Source organism: Temnothorax americanus, unplaced genomic scaffold (genome assembly GCF_048541705.1).
Source record: "Temnothorax americanus isolate GAGA-0224 unplaced genomic scaffold, ASM4854170v1 Scaffold1, whole genome shotgun sequence".
In the NCBI taxonomy this organism is placed as follows: Eukaryota; Metazoa; Arthropoda; class Insecta; order Hymenoptera; family Formicidae; genus Temnothorax; species Temnothorax americanus.
The window spans coordinates 2,286,897-2,308,561 of record NW_027509230.1 but is presented as its reverse complement, the minus strand read 5'-3'; the positions used below and the strand labels follow the sequence as shown (position 1 = coordinate 2,308,561).

The following is a 21,665-nucleotide window of genomic DNA, read 5'->3' as shown; positions in this document are numbered from 1 at the left end:
ATTCTTTATAACAGATAATATTTGTAACCCTCTCTATCCTCCCTTCCTTTAGGGGAATCAATAAATGCGTACGTACAATGACAAAGATAAAGGAACCCATATTTTTATCTATCTCTCTTTTCTCTTCCTCTCTTTTCATACACGCAGGCATCAGGATGTTATACTGGTTTCGATCAATGCAAGAAAAATTGTGATTACAGAGGTCGCGATACAGTACTACGTAATAAATTGCAGCGTTGTTTGTTATTTAGCCGATCGCCATTTACAAACAATATAATGCACGCGGGTACGATATACGTCACTGGAATATTAAATTTGCGACCCATATCCCGCGCGTTTAAGCGCAGCTGCGTTAACGGAATTTAAAATAGCGACCGACTTTGTTGTAATGCCGACGCGCTTGAATGTTTAACGTACATCCCGCGCCGAGCGCGTATTTAAATATCGCGGCGCGCTAATTATAGATTAATATTATACAACATCGGCGCAACGCTCTTTGAAGACATAATGGAAAGCACTATGTGATTGCCACTTTTCACTTGTTTGTCCATTGGCGCCGCGTTGAGTAATTGACAACGGTCGATGGAATAAGCGACGGCGTACCGTAAATAAATAATCAACCTGATCGCGATACACTCGACGCTCGGCGTGTATCCGACAAAGTGTCGATTTCAATGCTTTTCACGGCAAATTTCCGCATCTCGTTTAAAAAGTTCATTCAAGGGATAAAAAATGACTTTTCCGGGTCTGAAATTAATCATTTTTTCGCTAGATACGTAAACAAAAGGAAGTATTAAAAGAAAGAGAAAGAGAGAGAGAGAGGGAGAGAGAGAGAAAGAGAGAAAGAAAAAGATGGAACATACTCTTTTTATTATAGAAATATTAACCGCCAATATGTGAATATTATTGTTATAGCACATTTCGCAAGCTATACGAAAATTGCTGTCAATATAAATCAATTTTCAATGTTATGCAAAATTATGGGAATCAAAAACGTTGTCGCAAACTGTGGCTTCGTCATCGACAAGTAAATTGAACGTTAACTCGTCGCTCATAAGCGAGGCGAGGCCTTCTTCGACATGGCTTTTATAACGCCACAACAGCAATGCGGTGGTCTGTTCTGCGTAATTTCCTCGTAATTGCCAAAACAACCCCGAAACAACTCTCGTTAAAACTGCTCTCGGCTAAAGCGCGACCCAGCGCGGCGCTTTGAAGATGCGGGAACGCCGCACCGGGATACATTGCGGAGAGTCACGGCCAAAATTGTCGTGATAACTGCCGGTAACTTGCGGAAACGTCTCAATTTAAATATATCGCAGAGAAACATATCGAGTCGAGACCGAATCGAATTTTGGCGCATGCTACTAAGCGACGTCGCGCGCGATAATTAACATTGGAATTGTCGGTCTCATTTCGACTAGAATTCTATTATTTCGAATCTGGATAATTGATTGAATCCTTAATTGAAAAGCTGACGAATAATTATGAATAAATAATGAATGGAATCGGACATCGAAGTAATTATTGTTAAAAACGTTAGTAGCAGAACACTTGACATTATCGAAGAAATTCTGGAAACCGTGTTCAGTGAAACGAATAAATTGAATTCGGTGTTTAATACTTCGGTAATCAGATAATTTAAAATGCAACCACTACAATGGCATCAAATTTGCGCTCAATATATGTGTATGCATCATTTATGAAATAAATAAAACAACCTTTAAAATCCTCTTCCACGTATCATTTTTCCATTCTTCAGAATAAAATTTGTAAATTTAAAAATCTCTCTAATTAATCGGATTAATCGGAAATAATGAATCTACACAGAGAGAATTTGCTCTTAGAATTTACCTTGAAAATTATGGTAGTCGTGGAACAACGTGTATTACGAAAAATTTTATGCGAGCTATTCTAATTAATATTTACCATAATGAAAAATATTAATATCTATCACCATAAAATATAAAATGTTTGATTAATTTTACTAAAATATATAATAAAATTTCAATAATTTTTCAAAAATTACCAATCTGCTTGGCAATTTTTATTACGTTGTTTGTAAAATGTCTTTTGTATATTTCAAAAATTCCTATCCTACCGATAATATTTGGTTATCAAGTTGCCCCAAAAATTTAATAGTAAAATATAACGAAAAATTCTTTCCGTGTATTGATAATTAATAGTTTAAAATCAACCGATTCAGTTTATGTTTTCAATTATCATCGTGACAACTTGTCTCGGCAAAACACTATTCGTTTTCCAATCAAATCATTCCAATGAAAATGTTGATTCGAAATTCGGTTGGACAGCCGCCTCTCTATAAATAGCAAGCAATGTATTCCCGTTTCAGAGTTACGCTTAGCTGTGATAAGAGATTCGCACACAATGAAATCGAACGAAATATGCTGACGGCACGGTTTCGTGTCATAATAAAATACGATGCAACTAGAATCGTGTCGAACATTCAGCCGACATATCCCGCCGTTACATCGGACGATTAATCGATAGCAACTGCATAAATTTTCATATTTTCGGAAATGAATTCTAATAACGTTGTATTTTTTATTAAGTCAAAATATCATTTGCTCGCATTCGTATTTATTGCACGCTTTGTATAATTCAACCTTTTCATACAATTCAACGTTCACATTGTCCATGGTATATACCAGTTTCGTTAAAAATATGCAAATAAAGCTTGATTATGAAACGTTAAAGTCGCATTACAAAACGTTAAATTACGATCGCGCATTGTTAAACATCTGCTTAATTGGCGGAAACATGCGGTGATTATCGATTCTATATAAATTCCATCATCATATGTATTATGTCATTGTATTATGTGTTATACCCTACTTAATCAATTGTTCACATATATGCACATATGTCATGTCTAAGAATTCTTCTATGACAATGATAAATGACATTATAGTAAAGACAACTATTCATATAATTGTTTTGCTTCTTTCTACTCTGCAGTTACTGTAAAAATACTGTAATCGCATAGTTTTCAGACTGATGAATTTCAAAACGAACAGCTCAACTACTCCCATTTCCGTTGCTCATTAAACAATGCTGCCCGCTTCTTCAAATGCTCGAAGCATACTCGAAAGATTCGATGAAAAGCCCTCTCGTTCTGGTAACCTATTTTCACCGCTGTTTTCTATGCGTCGTACCGAGATGAAATTTAGGTCGAGGAGAGAAGATCACGGGCACGATTTTTCGCTGCAATTCCACTCCGCGGCGGTTCTAGCAGTTTGTAAAAAAAATTTCGATATCAGCCGATTTTGGCGGCTTAACAACGACGAAATTGCCAATTTTAGTGCACAAAAGTCCGAAAATGAGATCTCCTGAAATGAGAACTCACTTTCGGTATTTTACTGGCTATTGTATACGGCGTATCATAAAGCAAAAGATATTTCGAGAAAAAAAAAGTATCTATATATACAAAGTCAGAGATCAGGAAAGTATATGAATGACGGATATAGTTTATTTTTATATAAGCTAATGACCAAGCTGAAGAAAAGACCGAGACCTCTATTGCAAACGCGTTTAATTATTAATGTAACATAATTAACAAAGTTTGTAACACTATAGGGTACGTCTAGATCGATAGCACGTTGCTTTGAATATTACGAGAGTGTAGAGTTCAACATTTACTATTACGTGTATGCCTCAAAGAAAATCGATGCAATAGAATCGATTCGTTTGTTGACAAAGAAACATGTAGAATAATAGCGATGTGGCTTAATTCTTATATAAATTAATAAATGGGATAATTATGAATTCAATCTTATAGAAAGTATACAGATAATTAATTATACATTAGTAATTGTTACATTTTTCAATTAGAAAATAATTCAAAGAACATTAAACATTTTTGTTGAAGAATCCACTTTATTGGCTCTCTCTCGAGCTTTCCGGGAACATAATGCGACGTTAATACCGCGATTTAATAATCGATCTGACAAAAGTTGAAAAGCCTTGTTCAACAAGGTATCAACTCAATTGTAAAAAAGAAAAGGTGGCAAAGCGGTGAAAATATTGACAGCTAATAAGTACTTTCACGCCTTGAAAACGCGGAATCGAGAGTCTTCACGACCTCATTTCAAGAACAATCGCACTCGGTGTCGCTATTTAATCTCGAAACATAGTATAGTAATTGCTGATGTAATATCAATATCGCGACTGCAACTAAACGCACACATTATGACAATATAGTCACGCATAAATTACCATTTATCTGTCTCATATTTATCGTTAGTTTATCTTTTTATATAAATGCATTTTTAAAGATAAATAGTACAATTATATATTATAGATTTAAAAATTTAAGAATTGATTAAGTATGCAACAATTAAGTTTCAATAAAGTTATCATATAAAGCATTTTAATAATGTTAAATAATATAAATAGAACAATTCCGCGTAACATTCCATAATTAAAAATCATCGTGTTTGCAAAAGATAGAAGATATTTGTAAAAAGCTTGTTACCGTATTGTGGAACTCTCGATCAAAACATAATTTTTATAACCATGAATTTACAATTGGGGATGTTATTTCTCAAATGTTTCAACCCTCATGAATTATATTATATTTCAACGTGCTAACTATGAGTAATATAGCGGAAATCCCCCGCACAAATCGCGAAATTATGAAAAACTAATGAGATTAGCGGGAGTCCTCGGAGCGATGCGATTTCCGCTTTCGCGATACTCGAAGGCTTCTAGCAACGTTCAAAGAGAGTGATCGTTTGACGATAAAGCCAAAAGAGAATATTTTCAAGCTCGTGCAGTGCAGACGGCCAAAACCGGAAGCGCCACGACGAAAGAAACGAGTATTAGAGAGGCGAGAGGAAACGACGACGGTGGCTAAAATGTCCGTCCGGAATTGTCTGAAAAAGCGACGACGAGAGACGCTCGCTTGCCAGACCAATTACCCTCTTTTCTATCACAGTTCCTTCTCTCCTCATTCCCTTCTTCTTCTCCCCCTAGCCCCCTAGTTTCTCCGATCGCACCCTCCATGTCGCGACTACTCGTCCCTACAGCAGAAATTTCAGTTCAGTCTTAGCCGCAGAATAAGGGATAAGTACCAAAGTCTTCGCCTGCCTCTCGACTCTCTCTTGGCCTTTCGCGTGCCTCGCCTTTTTCTTCCTCTTTGCTCGCCCTATACGTTTTCACCGTCGACAGATTGACTCGAGTAGCCCGCAGCCACTCTCGAAGAGATAGCCGTTAATCGATAAGTGTAGCGCGAAATCGAAATAAAACCTCCAGACCGTCTCTCTAAAGTACGCCGGACATGACCGAGCGGGATATTTAACGGCGACGTCCGCGCTCGTGAAAAACGCTCACGTGCACTTAATTTCAGAGGATCATTAACGTCAAGGTGTCTTGTACTGTAAAGCGAGAAGCGATGGCGCGGGCGTATAAGAAGTCGTATGATATTAAAAACCTAATCAATCTTCGATTTTTATAAAACGCAAAATTTTTAATCCAGTTTTTCGTATAGATTAAAACACGCGATCATTCTTTGCTTAGATATCGTTAATAGCCGATTGTCTCTGATATACCTATTAAGATAACCGGTGTCGTTAAGATTATCTATACAGCAAACGATATCCCTCGCAATGAATACAAACGAGCTTTTTCTCATATTCTATGCACGTCTAACAATATATATGTATATCGTGTGTAATTGCGAACGTATATTGAAGTTTCTCGAATATGTGCCAGTGGCAGTATAGGGAATAAAATAACGTGTATGATACAGAGTATTCCGCGACTAGCGGAATTCAGCCTTTTATCCACGGATCCTTTGACTCATTTGCGATAAATTTTTCCTGATCAAAAGCTTTTGATTGAATGTAATTTCTTTGAAACTATACGATGATTTAAATTAAAATACATATACGAAATGTCTCTCTCGGACAAGAATTATTAACTTAACATTTCGTTACAAATTAATTAATTTAAAAAATTATTTAAAAAATTTAAAAATTTATATATTTTTTTAAAATCATTCTGTGAATGTGTGTGTGTGTGGAATTAACAACTTTTCGCGTAGCGCGAGTTTAGCGCGCCGAGTTATTACGTATTCCAGAAACGGGCGATAAACTTTTAATTCCGTGTGATGCACGCCTACTCTCGTTCCGCGCAGCAAGATCGATAACGAGAGTAAAGTTGAAATCGTTCGCCATGGTAGGGCCCGCGTTTCGGCCGCTGACCCCATCGGCAAGATCGAATGAAGTTCGACGATTCGATATCCGCCGATTTGCGCGTTGCATGTCGATGACAGGCGAGCCCATACGATGAAGAAATTATTCAATCCGGAATATCAGAGTATGTGCATCACGCTCGCATAATAACCGTAATCGCAAATGGTATAATAACAGTACGCCGCGAGCATAAATCGCAATAATATTGATTAAGCGCTAATAAATATCACAAGTACAATAAATCTACACGTACAATAACAGAATAGATAATTATAACTTTCTTCGATACTTTGAAATTAAAATGATTTCGCGAACAAAGCCTCGAGTCGCGTAATCGTATAATGATTACAGAAAAATTAAAAGAAAAACAAAAAATTCCGCTCTTGTTTTTGTCGCGTAATTCCGTTTGTTTTCGCGCACGCGTTTTATTTTCGTAATTTTTAACTCATATCAGGCTCGGTCTGGAACGCGTCGCCCAGACGCGCCGCGCCGCACCGCAAACCGATTTTCCGAGCGCAATTAAAATCACCGATGTCGGAAACTTCGCGCGCACGACACGCGATACAAAATGCCAACGCTGATGCCAGTGGCGGTATATGGTGGTATTAAACCGGCGGTGGCCCAGTTCGCCCCCGCAGCCAATTAGCTCGACACACCCCCGCGGCTGTATTCAAGACCCAGCCTTACGAATTCCGGCTGTAGCAAATTGCGACTCGCAATCCCCGGCAACTCTGGCACGTGTATACGCATATGTTGTGACTGCGTGTGCATAAGCGCGCCCGCCGCGCACTTGTAGTTCCCTCTTGTCCCGTTGCCATTGACAAACAACATCGCTTGGCGATGCATTAAAGGCCGGACGGTTCTGCAATTCGTCCGTAGCGTCTATATAGCTGTACGACTGCGGTTTGCGTTGTTTGCGCGGTCGAGATAATGATACGAGCATCCGAGAATCGGTATTCCACCGCGTGCCGTCATTGAAGAAGAGGCAGCGGCACGAGTACCCGAATTGAGAGGAAACTCTTATTAGGATATACATTTCAACGTGTATATATATAAATGCTCTTCAATTTTCAAATCAAATCTTTTCAACGTCGATAATACATTTTTTACATTACTAGAATACGTATATACGTTATACACAATTAATATACACTATTATATCTTGCAAAATTATATTTGATAACTCAAATATGCGAACATGTATCATCAGGGGGAGATTTCGCTGAAGAGATTTGCATATATACAAAGAACACTCACCGGCGAAATTGGAGCAATCCCAAATGTATAAAAACGTGAATGAAGACGTAAAAGCGACGTTGAGTCGTTACGCGTCAAAGTTGTCAGTCGTACTGACGAAAGCAACGATTTCCCGACTGGCGAATTCGTCCGGTGCACGATTATGTGGTAACATAATCGTCTCGGATCTTCCCTCTTGCTGCGTTAACTCGCTGCTTCGCCTATAGTTTTGCTCCTCGTTTCCGACCGATTTCATTCCGCTGCACATATCCGTTCCTCCGCAACCCCGTCTGCTCCACGGTCTACAATTCATCACTATAACAGTTTTCCTCTCCGGGAGAAAACGCGAGAGGCGACCCGTTGTACAGCTTGCTCGGAAGTTGAAAATAATAAATTGTCTCCATTAGGCGGTCAGCCCATTGTCCATGTCCATTTTCCCACGGTCGAGCCAGCTGGACACGACTTCACCGTGGGTGCTCCGTCTCTCTAATTGCAAATTTCGAGTCGTTGTCGTCGCCGATGACTCGCGTCTATCTCGCCATAACGAGCCGTTTACGAGGAACGACTGCCACTGTCGGAATCCAGAAATTATTCGGCGCAATTAATCGCAACGGGGGAGAGAGAAAATTGCGGGGATAAAACGAGGGCTCGGGCTTTTCCCGGAGATTTCGAGACGCTTCGCGCCTCCGGGATGAAAGTCGGAGTAGAATTCCGCGCAAAGTGCCGTCTACTTTCAGCCTCGAGCGTGCGCGCACCTGTCGAATGTGACGAAGGAATCCACTCGGCGGTACAAAGAAGTTCTCCGATCCATCGAGAGCCCCGGTGGGTGCTCGAGCCTGCTCTCATTCCTCTTGTTGTCCGCCCTTTGAGAAAATCTCGCGAGTTTTTATGCAGCAAGATGTATATAAGAGATCGATGCACGATGAGGTTCTCACGCCGTAAAAATAGACTCTCGCGAAACGGAACAATTCAACATTTGAATTACCATTTGCACAGGTGTTTGAAGATATTAGAACTTGATATTAGAACTGAACTCGAAGCCCGTGCATATGCTGCAACAAGAGTCTATCGAGTTTTCCTTTATCGTGTTTTTCTTCTTTATTTTATTTAACGATTTTTGTCTTAGGAACTCAGTATGTTTAACCACATCGCAATAAAAAGAAAGAAAAAAAAAGATATGTGCGTGAGAGAAAGACCGTGAAAAGTATGTGTAAAAATGTAATGCGAACAGATACACGTAGCCTCTGCCGTCCTGCCGTTGACAAGATTATCCGGGTAACCGTTCCTCTGTATATGCCGACGCATTCGCTTCACGTCTTGCCACGCTTTCGCAGTAACTTAATAAACGTTAAAAGCAAAACGGTCCCCGTAAACTGTAGAAACAAAGATAAGTGTATTAAACGGATTTCAAGTGCTTTCCGTTGCTGCGGCAACAAAGATAAAGTGGCATTAAACGGATTTCGCTTCGACGCCGGAGACGATGACGAGCCACTTTGTTAATTGAGTTTCGCCCCTACGATCCCGGGAAATACTTCGCCGGTCCGGTATTAAATAGCGCGAGTTGCATTACCGGCGAGTATCGACGGTACTTCCGCCGTTGGAAAAAGAAGAGTGCGCGAAAGGCTGACTTACGCCTCTATGAACACAGCTAACGACGGAGCTAGGCAATCTTTAAAGCCTTTCAATTCGCGTTTGCCCGCCTTTAATTTAATAAAAAATCTCGAAAACGCCATAAATCTCTTTTTTTCCCCCAGAAATTGTGAGAATTAACGTTTTATTAACGATTGAGTTACTTTCGTAGAATTGTTTGGAAGAAAACCGTCGAGTGTAAAAATGAAAGGAGATTTATCCGCGTAACCCAATTTAAAATGTCTATTAAGAAGGAGCAAGAAGTAATTAAATCGCGAAACAAACGAAAGAAAGTGCAAATAAAACTACGAAACTGAATTAATTCCACTTTAGTGCGCAGCTAAGTTAACTAGTTTCCGTATAACTGTTTTTGTAATGTGTAATCTGCTTTTCCATAAAAATAGCATCGTAAAGATTGCAACATCATTATTATTAATCTGTATAACATTGCTGGCCTCCTTCAGATTTATTCAGATACGAATAATGTTTCAGTTTCATTCAGCGGTCGCAAACAGCCATCAATATTCATCTTTCACATCAATATTCTTTTCACTCGAATTATTCCGTTCTATTTTAATAAAAATTTTGGTCAAAGATCTCTATAAAGATTCTTTTCCTATAGAAAAAAGCTTTAAAGTTATCTTTCAAGAAACATCAAACATCCTCAACGCGCGGTATAACTTTGCTACGATCCTCTAAAATTTTTAGTCAGGCACCAAACTTAGGCGAAACTTCGCCGTTATAAGATATATAAGATCCAGATCGAAATGCAGACGCTCAGCCGAATGGCGCCGTCTAACATCTGGTACTGACGTCACTTGCTGTTCGAGCGAATTAGCATGGAATGCGTCTCGGTGAGAAGCAAGTTCGCGCGCTTTCCTCGCCTCATTATCGCTCTTCAGCAGATCCAGGCCGTAGAACTTTGCAAGATCTATAATGAGAATAATAATAGTCGCGCATAACGTTCTTCCGCGTTTGTCTCTAAATTTCCACATCTCCCGTCGCGTACTTGCGACGCTAAGTACATACAACACATCCTTTGTACAATACTTCAATCGCAATAAGATTATCAAGCCTCGAAAGTTATGCATCTATCTTCTCTGTGTACGAGATATTTAAATACGTGGATAAAATTTTTTTTTTGAGAAAAGTTATGTCGTATAAAAAATTGCGAGATTATTTTTAAATTGTGCATAGCTAAAATTAAAGGAAATAAAAAAGTAATATTTACAAACATGCTATCGCGCAATTATCTTTAATAAACTTATGTGAAATCGTTACAAATGCATAACTCAATATCATCTTTAACTTTATCAACTTTCGATGTCGATCTGTAATGAAATTTTTTTTATCGAAAATATAAGTTGGTATATACAACGAAATATATCGAAACAACGTTACACCAAAATTGAGCAACGTTCCGCAACCGAAAGTTAAATCTGATTTTGCGATTAAACGTTGGAAAAAAAAATAAACCGATTACGCGAGATCCAAAATTTGTATGCCCGTATGAGCATCTGTTGTGTCGCGACTGATTGGGATATGATGAATCGCTGAAAATAATCCAACAGTTTTATCCTGCATCCCATTTGCCGCGGCAATCTATACAAAAGGGAGCTCGCGCCTCTCTCGCGCTCTCGCCCTCGTGGGCCGCTCTTTGATGTATATTCCACGGTTCGTTGAATTCATTTCATTTCCATCTCATTTATTTCGTCTCGAAACATATATATGTATATCTATATCATATTCTTTTTTCTTTTTTTTTCTTTTTACGTTTTCCCATGCCGTCGTTTCGAAACCAGCGGGAGGGATAGGGCGCACCATCTGACATCCACGCAGCGCGCATTTTGACACGAATGCAATCTCGTGTCAATCCTAACGCTTCCCACTCTTCCCACTTGGAGAACGCGTCTCAGCATGAGGGAGCGCGCGTTAGGGAGGACGCACGGTCAACGTAATGCCATAAATATTAATTCGCGCGATACACATCAACGCGGCGAGATACGGAACGTGATTTACCGGAAGCGATAGTTTATGGCAGCGGCACGACACGGCCGTCGCACCAGGCGCGATCCAGGTCGTCACCACAGGTGGCGACTCCCTGGACGCTCATTTCGTATCACACATTTTCGTATCCCGCGTATACATAGCGCACGTAATTATTATCTTTCACTTGCTCAATGTATTTGGTTTTCTAAAGCTGATCGAGATGTGCGTTAAATTTTTCTACATCATATTCAAATTTCCATTTAGACAACTTCTGTCCATTTGCAGCAACTTTCAAGTAACAGAATAACGTTTCTATTCATCGGGCAACGAATTCGTGGCAGCTATTTTCCGTTAAAGAAATTTCCAGGTGATCATTTCTGTCGCACGAATATGCGCATTAAGGAACTTCCGATGACTTGGAGAAATTCCATTTGCATTATACCCCGCCACTTTGGAGACTAGATTCGGAATTTGCTGGTGTATATCGTAGGAATATCCGCCAGCTGATTAAACCAAGCCGACCGCGTCTCTCGGGAGACGGGTTCGAGATCCATAAAGCCGCTTCTACACCTTCCGGGCGTTCATTATGTGAATTGATACGAGCTTCCGAAACCATCGAGATGTTAGTCGGAGAGGTTTGATTAAACAGAAAGCGGGGATTATTGCTATTCTGCGGCTATGCGATACGATGCTTCGTATTTGTTTTAAAAGAATAAGAAAAGAAAATGTATGTAAAGGAAAAAAAACGAAAGAGGAAAAGAAAGATGAGAAAGGCCAAGGTGAATATGGTACTGTCCGCTCGCAGTTTCCGGTTAGTTCGTTCGGAAGGAAAGTTGTAGCAACACCTTGACTGGATACATCACTTGCCTCTTTAGTCTAACGCGATAGTTATCGAACTGTGGAAAAGACGATGAGAGACAAAAGAGAAAGAAAGATATATAGGTAGATAAACAGATATTAGATAAATAAATAGATAGATAAATAGATATATAGATGGATAAAAAGATAAAGAAAGAAAGAGAAAAAGAGGACAAGAGTGCAGCAAAGTAGAGATAAAACGAGCATAAAACCGCCGAACTAATCAGACTCAACCAATCCGAATCCTTTCCCCGCGGAGAAGAGAGATGCTTCCTCCCGGCGGACAGGATAATTTAAACTTTTCCGCAGCGGGCACACCGCGACGCGGTATGACGCGGTGTGGTGTGCGGCGCCGCGCCGTCAACGTACCTCGGTCACTCCGCTAAACGGAATTAGATACGAGCGTTAGATTCAAACGTTACCCACCGTGAAAAGCGGCGAATCTCCTAGGTATACACCGCGCAAACACGCGAAGTGTCCGAAGTGAATCACTAAGGATCCTTCGTGAAAATAGACTGTATATAGCCGAGCAGTGCTATTAGGGCAGCTCAAGTGAAGATCCCTGAGTTTTCCGCGACGGCTGAAATTCGGCGCGGCTAAGAGAAACGCTGAATTCAACTTTCAAGAATAAATACTCTCTTCTGAGCGTAAAATGGTAGCGCGTAAATTTTTCGCTTTACATAAGCTTTACGAGTTATCCCGAATTGACGACAGTTACTAAAAGTTTACAGTAACTCTTCGTACGTGGAGAATGTTTTCCAGCCAAACGTATGACGAAAGAGCCATTATAGTGGCATAATAAAACAAAGTGACGAGTGAGATGCGTTTAAAATGTTTGAAGGAGAGAAATGCGAAAGTGAGATAAATTTGGAAAATTCACAGGTCTCGCATTCTGGAATATATCACAACTTTTAATCGGTATCGGAAAAAAAAACTCGAAAAATTGTCAAGCGCGCTGCAGTCGTTCACGGCAGAATAATCGAAACTTTCGCGAAGCAGAGAGAATTCGTTCGGTCTTAATTACAGCGGAGTCGAAAGAGACATGTTGCATCAGATGCGAGCGCGACATTCGCGCACCTTGTGTCGCATGATCCTGTTGTGGATACGAAACAAAACTTCGGTTGTGACGGTAATTACGCGGGGGACTTCCGTACGCTGCTGTTTAAATTAAGCCATTCCACCAGGGGATGAACCGATTTACGCACTCAACAGGATTTATCGCCGTGTTTGGTGTTCACCAGGCATCATCTTACCCCGGATCTAAATAAAATGTCACGCTGTGATAAAAGCTGCGGCGTGCAAAGAATAAATTAAGGATGAGTATATACAAGCGAAAAGAGATTTAATAGCATTTCCACGCAGCTATATAAAACAGATTGAATTGAATCGTTGTTTGCGATTTAAACCAAGTCTAAAAAAGAATACCATGAGAACGATTATTTTTGTCAGAACACATATTTCTGTGTTTAAAAAAAGATGTTAATATTTCAGTGATATCTTAATCGTCAGCAATTTAAAATATCGCGTCTGTTATTTATTTCAGATTAAAATATGAGAAAACTAATTTGGTATAATTTCATTACCTTCTCTCTTATTCTATTTTAGAGATATAAGAATTTAGTATGTAATATAACACCACTTTAAATAGTATTTCCGTGTAGTAGAATGCTTCTCTCGTACTCTGGGAAATATCGAACGCTCAGTTAAGCCGAGCGTCTGATTTATCAGACGTTTGCGGTGGCATCGCGACTGCGCGAATGAATAACGTGATAGCGGAACACTTCAGAAACGAACTAAAAATTCAGCGGTGTCGTCGGGGAAGACGGGGGCAATTTAACTTTCCATGAAAGAGCAAGAGCGACCCCAAATTCGAGAGAAACCTGCCCCCCTCCCGGAACAGCTGCAAGGAAGATACGTACGGTATGTGTGTCCTTTGACGAAAACATCCGTACGAGCCGCTGGCAAAAGGACCCCCTTTCTCGTCGGTATTCCGCTCGCCTATGCCGCTAACACGGAATACATTACTTTTTAACGACTCGCGCCAGAGATGTCCTAGTCCTCTCTGATAAATAGCGAATTTCCAGCGCGGCGCGAATTCCGACTCGAGAAATCAGCAGAATAGCGTTATCGGGAGCGGAACGATGGCGACGACTACGAATCGGTACGAATGATTCAATTTGAATAATGTCACGCGCTACATTACTGTAGATTGCCGCTCGTGAAAAACGTGTATATGGCAAAGAAAGAATTTCCCTTTGTCATCAGTCACTTCGTAATTCGATCTACTTATTTTCTATTACTTGTTATTTTTCGAGCAGGATTGGAGAGAACAATCACGCTTTCTGTCTTTTAGATAGACTTTTGGAATATGTAATATACAACTAATGTCATAATATTGTTTTAGTGAAATCAAAAGTCATGTTTAATATCATCGGTATCTAAGCGTACGAAGCGGCACGAAAGTAATTATACGTATACATATATGTTATAAAGTTAAAAGTTAAATTCGTTTATGTCGTTCATGCAATTGTACAATCAGGAACAAGAGAGAGAGACAAATATCAGCAATTCGATTAATAGCAATCTGAATTAGGGTCGATATAGAGCGCGTGTTTACACGCGTGCGGAAACTCGATTGTTTTCGTAAAAGAGTAATGTCACGAGCCCGAATAAAAATCAAACTGGAACTCATCGGAAATAATTCGCGTGCCGCAGTACGGCGATCGTGTGTATTTTTTAGCGTTACCGTTCGAGCGCGGCATCGCAGTTGAAGGTCGAAAAATTGGAACGTTTTAGCGACGGGGAGAGATACAGCCTCGGCTGTACCAAAACGAACGCGCGAAAAGCCGCTAACGGCCCGCTTCAATTTTCTTCCGTGAACCCCTGACCGACCGTAAAACGCGAATGGCCGCTTGTACGAGCGTAATGTATCGATAAAGCACTCACAGGGCTTCGTCGCGAAATCCATAACATATTCTCTTCGGACGCGCGTCATTTCACGCTGCAACGCGCGATCGCAAAGCGATCTAGTGCGCGATTATGCGATGCAGGCAAACAGCTCGAAATACAGTGGCGGCTGCGCTGTTTCATTTGCAATTAGAAAATACAATTACAAGATTTATAGAATCGACGTCCGATTGCAAAATGCAACGCGAATTCTGCGTGCGCTCGAAAATACTATTACGATGAGGTTACGGAGAAAGCAAGCCGAATTACCTTAATCACGCTTTAACATCTTTATTTTCGTACAAGTTAATGAAGTAACGTATCATCGTTTGTCCCACGTCCACCTAGGCCAGCAGAACGTTCTCATTAATCGAGAAGTTTACGCTAATTACGCTAATGAGCGTGCCAGAATGTACTACAAGCGGTCATGAGTTTTAGCACTCGCGTTTAGTCCAAGCGCTTTTAGTACCTCGTTTGAATGTATTTCCGAATTAAATTTCATGCCTATTAGAATGTGTTGAATCGAATAAGTATCCGTATTCTTTATCGCGCGCCGGATTACATACGCTCGATGTAGCATACAGTCGGCGCGCGGTATAAATCGCATGGTTATATGCTCAATCGGTACTCGTGATGAATAATAAACATTATTACGATAATAATTATGATAATATTATTATTTTACGTTAATATAGTGATAATAAATGTAATTAATATTGTAACGCGCGTAAACATAATCCATAGAACACAAATAATCGAGTAGAAACATCCTTGGTATAAACGAAATAATAATATAATATCGTATATCATTATTATTCATTCTTCCTAAAAGTCCAATTCTTCCCTACAATTTCACAGAATTTGTATTTAAAATGTTACAATCAAAATATTGCAGTGATCAGAAAACAAGCAAATATTGTTCCAAATAAATTTCATGTTATTATTTAAAAAAAAAAATATATATATATATATAAATAATTCTGTTTCTACTCGTGTCATTTCTTCTTAAAAAATGGATCAATTATATAAAACTCACCTCCTCTCGGAGAATCCGTAGGACGTTGTCTTAAACCTGCAATAAAAAAAATTTCTTTTATTATAATCTCATACGCACGATGAATTGGAATAGATATACGAAGAAAGTGTACTATCGTATAGATAATACATCCTTTTGATAAGATAGCAGAGAGAGAGAGAAGAGAACTAATATATAACTAAATTTAATAAATTACTTTGGATATATATACATTAGTATTGCAAAGTACATAAATGTAATTGATATATATTAAATTCTATACACGAATTGATCTCGTGTGCATAAAGAAAGGCAATATAAATAGGAAAAGCAGTTTAGTGCAACTTCAAAAACAATTTATTTACGATAAAACAAAACATTTTGCGGTTAGCCAGTGGTACACATACCTAGTACATATTGCGGTTTTACTTTGTAAATAGTCGCACTATCAATTTCGTGCACAGATAAAAAAATATTTATTTTCGACGGTACGAGATTTACGTTTGTGAAACACAATAATACAAATAACTTGTTCCACTTTCAAGTTAAAATTGCTTAAAATAAATAAAATATATAAATGTATATATTGCTGGATTAAGTATTCAAGCACTAAAATCTCAAATTATTAAAATTAATGTTCCAAACGTGTTAATTTGTAATGTGGCTTTTTAAAAAATATTTATCGTTGTCTTATTGATATATTTATTGAGATAAATTGTATATTAATTTTTAAATTAATTAAAATATTATTGTTAATATTTATTAATATATATGTATTAAAATGTATAATATATTATTTTTAAAACTCAAAATTGCTTTAAAAAAATTTATTAATTACCAGACATCACAGACGCGCGCTTCGCGCGCGCTATTTAGCTTTAATATTATACACACAACTGTCAAAATATGCTATGACAGCCGCTCACGAAGTTAGCGCAGCAACAGAATCAATCAGGATCGCGGAGAAGAGCCAACAAAGCAATTCGAGACTTTCGAGAAGACTTCGAGAGATGCGAGTATCGATTTAACATGTCTTTTTTTAGAAAGGAATTGCAAAAAAAAAGGCTAAAAATAATTTCTCAATTCTCTCTCAATTCTCAGAAAACAATTTGGCAATTAAGCAATATTTGCAAAACAATACCATATATTTTATAATGTTAACATTTTTAGCTAAAATAAATAGAATAACAAAATTCGTTTGAGATGCCTCAAGATCACTTCCGTGACCAGTGCATCCTGATTCCGACATTTTCCGCCATTGTTATACTGGTTGAAACTACTAAACCAATTGGTTGGGACCAAGGCACGGAGGTGCAATCTAAACTTTCGAATTCTACGAGTTGCAGCCCTTGAGGCCCTCGTGTAACCCTTGCAACGGCACTCTCACAACCGCGTCCTGAATTGCACGCTCAACTAGATTAATTCTACGAAATATTCGAAACCCACCACAAAAGCCAAAGAATTAATTGCTGTGTAAATTTATGAAGCGTCTTCAATATTTCTCGATTAATAATTTTAATAGGTACCTGATAAGAACGTGATCAAACGAAAACAATAGGAATGAGTTTTATAGAAACCTTTTCTGTTATCCTAAATTTAAAACATATAAATATAAAAAATTGACATTTTTGTGTAAACGCAATTATATTACCGAGTAATCTTTTTTTGCCGGGAATCAGCAGCTTAAATTTTATTAGTTTTCACGAATAACAACCTGTTCCTCCTTTTATATAACGCGTGGTAATAGCTTTTTTCTTTTTATTTTCTTCCCTTCAACGTTAACAACCTGATGGATCCTTCATATTGCCAAGGGGAGCTGCAATGAATAACAGGCCGATTTGTGATGGATTTACACCCTCGTATTCCTAAGGGACCGATGTAAGTGTAAAAGGGATATGTCTTTGAAATGCTTCATACAAGCTCTCTTCCGAGATAGGAAAAATCTCTCGCACGCCCCACGCTCTTTACTTGACGAGATAAGAGATACTAATTGTAAACGTCAGAGTTAAAACACTTGGATTCCTATCAACGTGCAAGCGCATATTTGATATCATCGCATACGTTATTTTGTATTACATACTCTAGCTTGCATTTTCTTAATTTCTTTGCTTTTAGTATTCATTATAACATAATTTCTCTTTGTCTATTCTATACAAATATCATTTTATTATCTATCATATATCACAAAATTTTTAATACTATCAAGCATTACTGCTCTCTAATCGAAGTTATTTATTTAATAAAGAAATATTTTAAGTTAAAAATTTTCACATAATTTGAAATAAATCAATATTAAGTAAAAATTAAATATCTTAATTTGTGAACAAGTATCAATCCTAAAATTAGTCAAAAATTTTAAATGTATCACTTTTGATGTGTATTAAAAAAGAAAAATAATAAAAGTAATGTTATATTCTTTCGATCAAGCCTTATGTTATTTACATAAAATAAAATTTGCATTAAATTAAACTAAAAATATTGCTAGCCATATTCAGTATTGTATATTATATGATAAATTAAAAAGCAGAGCGCGGAAAAGAGAGAAGAGACAAAGCTCTTAAACTTTGTGTGGAATATATATAAGTTCACAATAAAAAAAGATTCAAAATCAGTTTAAAAGAAATTAAAGTCTTTCCACTTTATACGATCAATATAGCTTTTTTACTTTGAATGATTTTCTGGAATTCTAATAATCAAAATTGAACTGTGTAAATTAGCCCTCAGAATATACACAGCCTCGTTTGAACTTTATCTGCTTTTGAACTCGATATCAGGCCCGGTCCGAGTTGCCGAATTACAAATCCGACATGACGAACCGGGATAAAGGCAACGAATCCTGACGCGGAAAACGAAGGGAGCGAGAACGGGCGAGAAAGAGGAGAAAAAGGAGAAGCGAAAAACGAATGTATTTCAATCTCGCCCGTTCCTGGTCACGCTGCCGGAGTTTCGAAAAACTTTCGCTACTTCGGGTTCGTCCGGCTGACTGAGTTTTTGAAGCGGCTGGCTATATATAGCGGACGATAGTTCAGTGAGTATGCACATTCCTACAGTCCGATTCCGATCGACGAGCTTCTTGCTCTAAACTTGAAAAAAGGGCAATATTTAGCTTTAACCAAAGCGACTTTGAAAATGAACGATATTGTCATCTTGAAGACAGCGGAAACTTTACGCATTTCGCAGTCGCTTCACTGTCACCACTATCTTCACAATCAACATAACTTATTGATGTAGAGATTATTATATTATTATTGTTATCATAACTTTTGTTCTTTTATCTTTTTTAAGACAAATACGATAATTATGTAAAGAAGTAATGTTTTGAATTGGAAATAGAAGCATCGTTTTCTTAATCCCAGCTTACTTTTGAGACTGTAAACCCGAGTTAAAAGACTTTTATCATTTTGTGATATAATATACAAACTATATTCGCGAACACAATGTTTAACACAATCTATTTTTTTATACTATTCAAGAATTTTTACTGCAGTGGATTAAAAACTTCAATATTTACTTCTATATCAACTAACCGGCACGAGACGTAAATATATACCAAAAAAAGGGTAATATAGCGGGTGAATGGCAACCACATAATGGCGTATTGTAAAGCTGAATGCAAACAAAAACGAACAAATGTCTTTCGCAGTAAACTTTAATAGTCGGATGATACCGCGAGGAGTTGCAGATGCGATTAAGCGATAGCTTACTCCAATAAAGATGAAGAAACGACATCTTTCATAAAAATATAAGCTCCCTCCGTTACGTATGTGAGCGTTCAATCGCTTCTTATGCCATTTACTCCCCTCTATATATGTAGCGTGAAACGATCAACGTCCGTGGAAGACATCGCCCTCCGATCACACCCTGCGTTCATCCCGATCCGGACTCGCCCCTCACGACATATCGCGCACCTGCTAGTATAACAATCGATCCTAAAACAATCGACAGCCCAAAGTTTCGTTTCTGTAAATCCGAGCCAGAAACGAAAGGACGTACGCGACGATGATTAATCGATCGCCGTTCGCTCGATTTACGACGTTCGCGAGTACGAACCGATCGTTGAGATTCGAGAACAAACGAACGTACGTACGAACGAGAATCGATCATCGTGCAAGTAACATCGAGCAGAAACGTCCGAGGATTATCCGTGGAAAATGATCACGTGCATGGATGATACGCGAGTGCCTGACACGGAAAAACGGTGAAAAACATCGTTATCGAGGACAATGACGACGACTGTGACGACGATGACGACAAGGACAACGTGGATGACGACAGTCGATAGCGGCCATTCATAGACGAGCTCGCTGCTGCCAGCGGCACAGCTCGTACATTCAAACGACAATATGTATCATATACGTATGTATGAGTGAGGTTGTAAGTTCCACAGGCAGGAGAAGCAAGAAAGATAAGGGAAACGTGAGTAGACTCGCACTGCTCGTAGCGCCGATAAGAGATCGCACCCACAACTTAACCCCCGCGCCTTGCACCCCACGAACGAACAAACGACGGCAGCAACCCTCACGAACGATCGATAGATAGATAGATAGATAGATAGATAGATAGATAGAGAAAAAGAGAGAAAGAGAGAGAGAGAGAGAGAGAGAGAGAGAGAGAGAGAGCCACCAAGGCGAATGATATTCTCGGGATGGTTCCTTAACACCTCTGAAGCAGCAAAATATTTCACCTATGTGCCAGGACGATAGATATGCACGCCGTTTCCAAGTATGATGGCCGTACTTTGCGAGCCGATACCGGAAAAAGAAACTCGCGATTTGTTTTACGAGATCGTCCCTCGACGATGTTCGACCACGTTTCGCCTCTTAACCGCGCTCGTTCGATTTATCGTTATTATTCGAGGAACGATTTGTGAAAAGTGATGCGTATACGGCGTATATGACGATCAATTTTGAACGGTAGAAAAAACTGACTTCTTCCCGAGAGAAATTTAGATATTGAAGCGCTCATTCGGCATATATATGGAACTTGGTTATTATACTGAAGTAAAGTAAAATGAGTAAACTGGCATTTTCAAAGAATTCCAATATCGAGATATTTGCGGTAAATTTCAAAAACTTTCATTGATAGATTTTAGAAATAATTACTGTATAAAAGCGTTTCTAAATATACTTGATAGTGTTTCTTGTAAATTGATATTGCATCATTAAATGTATTCGTCTCCACAGCGTTTGCTCCGATAATTAAGCAATTATAGCTCTGAGGATATTTTCATCCAATTTAATTATTAAATAACATTGGTTGCGTATATATATATAAGTTTACAAGGATTCCATTTCGCAAAATAATTAAAAAATAACGGAAAACATACATTGTATAATATATTATATACAAAAATATTTTTTGGTATATTTGCTTTCTTAAAAAAACAAGAACCTATAGTATTGCAATATAATATATAGTTTTATAATATAAAACGAACAATCTTCGTTGTCCGTTAAATTATATTTCAATACAATTACGAGTTAATTTTATAATTAATTCACTCGATATATAGTACCGGAATATATTCCGGGATCATTTATGAATTCGTGAGAGAGACCTCAATTCCATTTTGATGTAATTTACAAAGCGGACGAATTCTTGCGTGCCATGCGCTTGAAAATAATTTCCGCTTTCGAAAATTGTCATAAAAATGGCAAGCACAAAGCGGAACCAAATTAAATGGAAACTTTTGTAAATGCACATGCGATGCGCATATCTCTTTAGATTTTCCTCTAAAATTTGATATACTTCTAGAATCATAACATGCAGCATGCGAATGC

At 38.3% G+C, this 21,665-nt stretch overlaps 1 protein-coding gene across 4 annotated transcripts in view; it reads right to left on the bottom strand.

Moving 5' to 3' along the window:
• Positions 1-21,665, bottom strand: part of Tei (irregular chiasm C-roughest protein teiresias) — a 326,287-nt gene that overhangs the window by 196,802 nt on the left and 107,820 nt on the right. For all 4 annotated transcript variants that reach the window (XM_077400367.1, XM_077400356.1, XM_077400346.1 and 1 more), the window contains one exon: positions 15,907-15,942. Coding sequence is in view for 3 of the 4 variants with exons in the window: in XM_077400356.1 (XP_077256482.1) it covers positions 15,907-15,942 (36 nt within the window). In the remaining variant the exon portion in view is untranslated. The remainder of the gene's footprint in view (positions 1-15,906; positions 15,943-21,665) is intronic.